Source organism: Mesitornis unicolor, unplaced genomic scaffold, assembly GCF_000695765.1.
Source record: "Mesitornis unicolor isolate BGI_N332 unplaced genomic scaffold, ASM69576v1 scaffold11279, whole genome shotgun sequence".
In the NCBI taxonomy this organism is placed as follows: domain Eukaryota; kingdom Metazoa; phylum Chordata; class Aves; order Mesitornithiformes; family Mesitornithidae; genus Mesitornis; species Mesitornis unicolor.
This window is the reverse complement of record NW_010206559.1, coordinates 23,380-32,497: the sequence shown is the minus strand read 5'-3', so window position 1 is coordinate 32,497 and position 9,118 is coordinate 23,380. Positions and strand designations below refer to the sequence as shown.

The 9,118-nt window shown below is 48.3% G+C and overlaps 1 protein-coding gene across 1 annotated transcript in view; it reads left to right on the top strand.

Annotated features, from left to right (window-relative positions):
* Positions 1 to 707: 707 nt before the first annotated feature.
* Positions 708 to 9,118, top strand: part of SSH1 (slingshot protein phosphatase 1) — a 16,459-nt gene continuing 8,048 nt past the window's right edge. The window contains exons 1-6 of the mRNA XM_010191806.1: positions 708 to 784; positions 3,261 to 3,364; positions 4,808 to 4,872; positions 5,613 to 5,734; positions 7,717 to 7,785; positions 8,185 to 8,250. Of these exons, the coding sequence (XP_010190108.1) occupies positions 3,280 to 3,364; positions 4,808 to 4,872; positions 5,613 to 5,734; positions 7,717 to 7,785; positions 8,185 to 8,250 (407 nt within the window). The 5' untranslated portion in view covers positions 708 to 784; positions 3,261 to 3,279. The remainder of the gene's footprint in view (positions 785 to 3,260; positions 3,365 to 4,807; positions 4,873 to 5,612; positions 5,735 to 7,716; positions 7,786 to 8,184; positions 8,251 to 9,118) is intronic.

Here is a 9,118-nt window from a genome sequence, read left to right as displayed (position 1 = left end):
AAGTTGGACAGAAAGGAGCTTCTGCCCCTGGTTTTACTGGTGAGACGTGAGCCTGTGGTTGTGGTTGATGCCCAAAGGAGGAGTCGGGGGTCTAAACAAGTCTTCAGTGAGTTTGATTTTAGCACTAAGAAGTAAAGGCCAAGCCACCTGAAAGAATTGCTTGTTCCTTAGCAGCTCAGTAACTCAGTCACTGAAAATCCAACCGTGGCAGCTGTACGGGGAGGGAAGAAGCATTTGAATTTGACAGCTAACGCCTTTCCCATGTGTTACAGCATCCTGATCATAAAGCAACGAGCGGGCATTAGTCAATAATCCCTGTATTGCTTTTTGCCTAGTGCTGTCCTGGGGAACATGGACTTTCCTCAGCTCTGCGGTGCGGACGTTGCCTCCGAGCAGGCGGGAGGAAGCAAACAGCAAAGTCTGGAGGAGGGCAGCGATTAGCTGAGCCTCAGCTGGTTTTTCCCCTCTTGAATGGCCCTCTTTCATCAGGAGCTGTCAGGACAAGTGCTTTTTCAAGCCAGGATATCAGTGCAAGACACAGTGTTCTCTAAAAGTCATCCAGTCCCTGGGTAGCATCAACAGCCGCGATTGCTCTGCTCCGCACTGAATATACGGTCAACCTTTTCTTTTCCTTCTTTTCTTTCCTTTTTTTTTAAAATGGTTTTAGAAGCCAAAGGATGTGAGTTTTACAGCTGGTTATGAATCTTTTCGAATTTACTGACTTCTGTCTGACTCTCGGGCCAGCACAATGCTTCTGCTGTGCAAAGAAAACCAGGCCAAATTAGTATGTATAAGCCACTCGTTTTTATGCCTCTAACCAATGCTGCTTGCCTAGGGCATTTATCACTGCTGCCGAGGGTCAAAAGTTGGGGATGTTCTTTAATGATAGGATTTTTCTGTTCTTTAGGAGATTTTTTTTTTAAAAAAACTTCGGAGTTTTCGTTGTTTACTGGAACTGCAGGGTTTAAAAAGGGTTTGAAAACCGGGTTGGAGTATCGTGCCTTGCCTTTTTCTCCCTTTCATTTTATCAGCTGTCTTTTGGAGCGGAGCAGCGTGTTCCCAGAGCGGAGATAAGGGGCGGTGCTGGGTAACGTTGCTGCTTCGATAACGGTGTAAAACGTGAGATGTGCAGAGAGGCTCTCGGGTGCCTTCCCTCTGCACGGCACCGTGGGGGTCCTAGGGAAAGGGGGAGCTTATGTGGAAACTGGGGAGCGGGGTAGGGCTGGGGGGTGCAGGCAGCTGCGCTTGGCCAGGTTAGATTTGAATTAAGAAAGAAACCTTGCTCTCAACAGGTCCTTTGGCTTTGCTTTCTGGTTCATTTCCATGCAGATCAATATGTGGTGACAACAGCTTCGCTCTGTGGCTCGTCCTTTTCCTGCCGTCGCTTTCTGCTGTCCCGTTTGCCTGCAGCTGGGAATATTCTGCTTTCTTGTGCAAGAGATGAGCTGAGCAGGAGTTACCGATGCTTTTGGAAGCAGCTCTGGCTCTCCCAAGGTTTTTCCTGCTGTAGAAATCAACCAGTGCTTGATTAGGGAGAAAAGAATATCCTTTGGGATCTTTTTTTTCACTTTCCCAAAGAAATATTTGCCCAAATTCTTGGGACAGGAATGCTGTGAGCTGTCTCCTTGTGCGTTATCTCGCTGCTCCCTTCCTCTTGCTGAAGGAGCAGATGTGAAGCTTGGTCTCCAGCCGAATATCCCATACGTTGTGCTGGTGTCCCTGCTTTTGTGTAACTCCTGACCTTTTATTAACGCTTTCCTGTGAGGTTTGGCGTGCGAAGGAAACGCGGCTCTTCCTGCCTCGCTTATGGGATGAACCAGATCCCCCTTTGCAGAAATTCCTGTCCTTAGCAGAGCAGAGCCAGCGTTTGGGACACGACTCGCTCGCGAGGGGAGCGGTGAGTGCTGGAAATGCTGCAAAATGGAGAGAAAAGCTTGTTTTAATTAGAGCGCAGTGGTCTGAGCTGATGGACGACTGGTGGAGCCTGCAGCTTGGGTGGAAGTTTCAGTTCGCTTTTAAAAAGCGGCTGAAATCTCAAATATGAACCTGAGCCGGGTTTTGCTGGGAGTTTTGCACCGAGGATTCAGCTGAGAAACGAGGAAGCTTTGCCTGGGCACTTTGGCTGTGCTCTTGGAGGAGGGAAAAGCTGAAAAGACACAAAATTCGTGTTCCTTCACAAAAATACGGACGTGGAGCATTAGTGCTCGCTTCTGCCCCAAGGCACAGACCCCAGCTAAAGCAGTTGCTCCTGTGGGATCGTTTTCTGTGGCACAAGTAACTCCCGTGGAGCACAATCTCATAATGGAGCGTTTCTATTTAGTGAGAGCAGGCAGTAATTAATGATGATCTACGTTTGGAAGCGTGGGGCGGCAGAAGATTGGGCTTTTGCAAGGAGGAATGACTCTTGCGATGCTTCGAGTGGGGTAGGAAGTGCAGTGTAAGCAGTTGCTGTGGCAACTAAAAGGTACCTTAGGAGAGGTTGATTTTCAGCCTTGCGGGAAACGCGAACTTCCGAGCCTGTTTCTAAAGTGCTCTGTGTAATTAGGCTTGTGCTGGTTTAATTACTGAGTTTGTTCAGCCTTCTCTTCGGGGTCTGTGTGTCGCTCGACTGTGTGGAAATACCGTGTGTGTTTTGTGTGTGTGTGCACACACTGCGTCTGCTGCCTTATCTGGAGTGTTTCTGGGGAGGGCTGTGTCCAGCCCGAGCAAAGCCAGAGCTGTGCTGTTGTGTCGGTTGTTTGTTCCCCTGAGGTTTCGGTGCCGTTTCCTTTCTCTCGTGATGTGCAGGTTTCATCTGTTCTCCCTCTCTCGTTAGAGCTGCAGACAGTTTAGGGTTGCGTGTTCTTGTTGTGTTCCAAAGAGATCTCCAGAACTGAAGTTAGGAGGGACTGATTGACTCGGACGCTGATCTTCAGTCATTTTACAGCTCTGAGCCTGTAAAAAGTCTTACTCTCCACTGTTTATAAGCTGCAGAATTTGACAATCGGGTGATAAAGTCATTTCCAGCCCGGGACAACTCAGGCAAGTGTCTCCTGCAATGGCCAAGGCATAAAATGTTGGTGGAAAATGACACATGAATAATCTGTGAATGATGCTGGAAGCACAAGTGGCAGGATCACGCTTTGGGAACTGGTTCTCGTGGCAAAGTCCTGCTACATTTCCACGAGGGGAAGCTCGTCCTTCCCGGGGCGTACAGACCCGAGCACGCCTTTTGCTGGTGATTTCCTTTCCCTTGACTTCCTCTCTCATTTCTTTTCCAGCCTGAGCGAGAGCTTTTTCATGGTGAAAGGCGCAGCCCTTTTCTTGCAGCAAGGAAACAGCTCCCAGGGCCAGCGAAGCCTCCAGCATCCTCACAAACATGCAGGTAGAGGATTCAATCGCCTCCCGAAATCCCTTTACCCCTTCTCGCTTTGCTGCTCACTCTGTCCACGCAGACAGGTTCCTAGCACCCATGGATTGGGGGGGCACTCCTTTAATTGTCATAACGGGCCTTCTTTTGGCCTGCTGAGCCACAGGGGCTGTGCTGAACGCGTGTCCCTGTTTCCCACAGCTGCAGATGAAGAAATGTCCCTCGTGCTTTGGTGATTTGATCTTTGCTGACCCCTTTGGCCTGTGGGGAGGAAAATGGGGTGGGCTGAGTCACAGGGCTGTAGCGCCTCCTCTGTGGTTACCGAGGTCCTGGTTCAGCACGGCAGGGACATTGCTCTGAGTGCTCTCCCAGCCTCCAGTAATGTGAACTTTGGGACTTTTGGTGCCAGCTGACAACATTTGTTCTTCTGAAACTGCCTGTTGCTGGTTTTGTTTGGTGCTGCTGGTAGGAATGAGGAATGTTTTAACTGGATTTGACTCTCTGGAGAGATGTGTGTTTCTTGACTCCTTGTATCATAGAGTCATAGGATGTATTGGGTTGGAAGGGACCATTAAAGATGATCTGGTCCAACCCCCCTGTATTTCCTGGTTTCAGGAAAATGCCCGTTTCAGTTTCCTCATCACAGCCTGGCCTGTCAGAGTTCATCACAGTTTAAGAACAGATGTTGTCCTTCCCCCAGTCCCCTCCAGTGTGCCAAACCGGTGGGAAGATACAGCAAGGAGTTGTGGTGAACGTACATAAGGACTGGATGTACATAAGGATGGATAAGCAGATAGGAGGTTCAGGGAAAGGGATTCTCCTTACCCAGTGCTTTCATGCTTTGTCTTTGACAGTTTTGGGATAAGCAGTTACTGGGAGAGAAGAAATAAGCTCATGGGGGCATTTTGGGAGCAGGAGCATGTGGGAAAGGCACAGTGCGGTACTGTGTGTCTGCTGCTTGGTAAACACTCCCAGCACAAAGAGGGCGTTTGAATGCCAAGCTTGGCTTTGGGTTTCGTTGATTGTCAGCAATTTCATATACCCAGCAAACATCCTACGGAAGGAATTTTATCTTGTGTGGAAAGTTATGAGTGCATTGCTGAGTTATTAGATGTGAATTTGTTTTGTTTTCTTGTAGATTCCTTGCTCCTTTCAGCAAACAGAAATGTACCCACTGCTCTAGAGCCTAAGGGACTCATGTGAGCAACAAGTTGCAGGTGGTCTCAGTATATTTGGTAGCTTCCAAATACCGTATGACCGAGTTCTCATACAGCCAGGTGACACAAATCCAAGAGTCCACTTCTGTTAGCATTCCCTGGGACAGCAAAGTTAATTGGCCTCCCTTAAATGCTGTTTTATTGACTTTGAAACACCCAATTTCATTAAAGGTCAGGACTGCCCATTCTTAGTGCAGCGAGTGAGAGACCCTTTCTGGTGATCTCCCTGCTTTCTCTGCAGGTGATTTGCCCCAGCACCTCCAGGTGATGATCAACCTCCTTCGCTGCGAGGATAGGATCAAACTGGTAAGCAAAGATGCATTTTCCTGCCCTCCTTTCTGTTGGAGGCATTTGAAACAGACCTGCAGAGGTTCCTCAAAAGCATTGGCAAGTCCTAGTTTTCAGAGTCAGCCTAACTCTGTGTGGGCTGCCAGCCCTACCACGTTTTCCTGTCCACTCCTTTTGCCTTGGTCCTTACATCCAGGACATGATTTGGATCAGGAAACCGAGCTGTCCAAAATGTGTTTGTTTTGTTAAGTTTGATTTTCTGGTCAGCAGACAAACACTAACACAGGAGAAGAGACAGGAGCTTGCTGGTGCTAGCGGGCACTCTTAAATCAGTCTTGAAACTGCGTCCACGTGGGGCTGGGCTTTCTGTTAAGGAGATCTGCAGAGGCTGTAAAGTCACAGCAGAAAGGTCTCTGTCCCCCCAGCATGACAAGTGTATTTCAGTGAGTGGAAGGATCCTCTGAGCCGCCCTCTGTGTTCAGTTCTGTGCATCACCAATGTTGTTACCAACTTTCCAGGTTACCTTTAGCAGTATTTCTCCAAACTGGGGCAGGTAATCTAGGCTAATCTCCTCACCCCATGCCAAGTCAAACTGGCAACCAGCCTTGCTGGCAGATGGACCGTGTCTGCCTGTGCATTTCATACCGCAGCTAAATAAAGCTTTAGGGCGCAATTACACCTTAAAGAAAACATTAGGCAGCAATGGCAGTAATGGTTATCCCAGAGCCGGTTTGCAGAGCTTGATGACCTTTTTCCAGGCTGTCCGTTTGGAAAGCGTGTGGACAGACCGAGTCCGGTACATGGTGGTTGTGTACAGCAGCGGGCGGCAGGACACGGAGGAGAATATTCTGCTGGGGGTGGATTTCTCCAGCAAGGAGAGGTATGTCTATGGTTTACACGTAGCTGCAAATCCTAGCCAGAGAAAGGACGTGCACTGAGTTTTCTGACCAGTTATGAGGGTGGTTTTTGTTCCAGCTTTCAGTCTCCTTGGAATCTCTGGGCAGTTGCGAAGGGTTCCTGTGTAACCCATGTGCAGGGCTGTGGCATCTACCTCGTCTGTGGTAGTTTGCTGTCTGCTCACTACAAAATGCTCTTATGGACACACTGGCTAAACTGGAACTTACTTTGTCGAGCAGACTTTGAGTCTGTTGATGGTATGATGCAATGGAGCTGTTTGGGGGTTTTTTCCTGAGGGGGTGGGTAGCTTAGTTGCCAAATAACATCAAAAAGCAACACTGCAAAATTATATCCAAATCCAACAAAGGAATGTGTCAGCAGTGAGCTGTTTCTTTTGTCTAACTGATAAGAGCACGTAATATTTTGAAAGGCAAACGAAGTATTTTGTTATCGCAGACCCCCTCGCGTTATTCCAGTCCTAGGTGAGTAGACCAAGGCAGAAAAGCTTTTGGCTGGGACAAACAGGGCTGGTTTGGCAGAGCTGGAGTGAGAAATCAGAGCTTCCAGACCGTAGTTTCTGCTCTGGGGTGGTTTAGCAACGCTGCCGTGCTGTGCTGATGCAGCCAGCGTGACTTTTCTTTGCTTTTTTGGAAAACCTTCGTGGTTGTTTCCATTGCTGTAAGTGGAAGGGCTTTGATGTTGCCGCTCCCGTCTGCTGTTAAATTACTGCTGGAAGTGCTACAGAGGAAATTCTAACCTAACGTTTCCTTCTGGCACACTCGGTGTGCAACAGCAGTGAGCGTTTGCCATGTCATCTTCACATCTCCAACAGCCTGGGAGTGATTTGCTCCTGGTGATTACTGATGTGAGATGAGGACAGATGGAAAAGTTAGGACAAATCCATCCTAAGTGTAAGGTTTGCTGCTGTTGCAGGCCACCTCTCCCCTGAAAGCCAAAGGTTTTGTTAATTAGAAGTAAGTCTCATGCATGAAGAAGTCAGTTGACATCAGCAACTTTACTGAGGGACTCAGTGGCTCTGTGTTGGGGCTGAAATGTTGCTGCTGAGCTGAAAGTGTTCTGACTGCAGACAGTTTGACTAGTGGGGTGCTTTTGTGGCTTTTATTCCTTTTACGTGCATTTAGTAAAAACCATTTTTTCTCACAAAGCTCCACACGTGTTCGAACTGGCCTGCCAGATCCTTTGATCTGCTAGAAAGTGGCTGAAGTCTTAAAAAAGAAAGGAAAAGAACAAAACCAAACCTGATTCCTTTGCTAACTGGCTGTTGCTGTACACATCCCAATGTACTTTAAAACTTTAATATCTCAGTAGCTTAATTATTTACTAGTTGAAAGTTCCTGGCCCCCATTATAGCACAGTTTTCTTGCCAGATCTCCTCTCTGCAATGGAAGTGCTCTTTTGGGTTAGGTAAACTCATAAAATCCGTTTCTGTGTTGTCCACCAGCCAGAGCGATGAAGGGGAAAGTGAACACACGGTCCCTTGGGTCCCCTTTGGAAAGGGCAGGTGCCTGCTTTGCCACCTCCCAGGCCTTGCCTTTGGCATCGCTTTAGGGAGCTGAATCTGTGCCCAGGTCGCTGTGATCCGCTCTGATGTCCTGTTAGGGACAGCCTTGTGCTGAGCTTATAGGGGTGAGGGAGCAGAAAAGGTGATGGGGCAAATGCTGCAGGGCTTTCTGGCCGGCTGTGGAGCTGCTAAGTCTGGTTCTTGCTCCTGTGCTGCTTCCCCAGCCCTGTGGAGGAGTCAGGGTGTTGATACCAGAACAGGCGTTGAGACTTCAGCTGCCGGTCTCCTTGTGTGTTATCCATTTGATGGCCTGAGATATTACTAGGAATTACTAGGGCAAGACTTGAGGATCTTAAAAATTCAAGGGTATTAATAATTTAGGATATTGGCGTGACCGCGTTGTGGCTTATATTTAACATCCTGTATAAAAATCTCTCTTCCAGTAAGAGCTGCACGATAGGAATGGTTCTTCGTCTGTGGAGCGACACTAAAATCCATCTTGATGGTGATGGGTAAGAAACCACATTAAAAGGATAAATGTGAATGTCCTTCCCTACTGGGGGCTGCTGGAGGAGGGATTCTCCATCACCTTGCAAATAAAGTCCCAATTTTGGGTTCATGGCTGCGGTCCTCTTACTCAGACCGTGAGTTTTTGCCTTGCTGCCCTCAAACTGCTCAGTGGAAGCTGTGAAATCCCACTTGAGGGGTGGAGCTCCCATTCCCAGCAGCCTGGGAAGGGTGTCCGCTTCCCATTTGATTTGGGAGGATGTTGGAAAATTGGAGATACAAATTCTCATCCCCAATTCCTTTCACCTGTGGGTGCCCCTTGCAGTACCCATTTGTGGAGTGCAGCTTGTGATGCAGAGAAGAGCAGTTTCTAACGTTTGGGGTTTGTTTTTCCTCTCTCTTAGTGGCTTCAGCGTGAGCACCGCAGGGAGAATGCACATCTTCAAGCCGGTGTCGGTGCAAGCCATGTGGTACGTGTGTTCATTGGCTTTATTGAGAAAGAGGCTGTCATTTCTGTGAATAAATTACATTTAAAATTAAATTTCATTGTGCCTGTGCACCTTTCGGCTCCTGCCACCCCTCCCATGTGCAGGGATGCCAAAACACTGAAGCAGAGGTGGCTGAATCAGCAGCAGCTCTGCCAGCAAATTCCTCCTTGAAGAGGCTGCTACCCAGCCCCACGCTGAACAAACGCGTCTCTTTTGGCCTGGGCAGTTTGGCTCCTCTTGGAGCCTCGAGAGATCCCCATCCCTGCAGCATCTGATAGAGAAAAGATACAGATGTAGGGTAGGATGTCGTGCTGGGGATGATTTGGTCCAGAAACAAAGGAAAGTCTTGTTTCTGTCATTTTTGAAGTCGGCCCCTCCTGTTGGCAACCTTAGATGTGGTTAATGTATTCAGTGCATTGACATCTTCGGAGCAGAGCCTTAAAAAAAGAGCAGGGAAGGAAGGAAAAAGTAATGCTAGAATTTGCAAAAACAAATGACCCAATCTGGGCCTTGTCCCTGGAGCTTGTCAGGGGCCAAGAATGCTGGTAAATACGCGGTTGACTCCTTGCTGAAGGTGGTTTGAAAATTGTCCATGTTCTTTATTTTCCTTTGGTCTGGCTTTGCGAGTTAGCTAACGATTAGATCCCCGAGCGACGTGGGCCTTGCGCTTGATGTTAATCAGGAGAAGGTTTCAGCCTCTGCCTTGGACTGGCTCTTGAGGAGGCCCCCAAGGTGCAGTTTGTGCCCTCTCTGAACTCTGATACAACGCATCTGCTGCTCTCTAAAAGCAAACCACAGCAAACAACGCTGAAAATCCTTTTTTCTCTGTGGAAAAATCTCTGGGATTCTG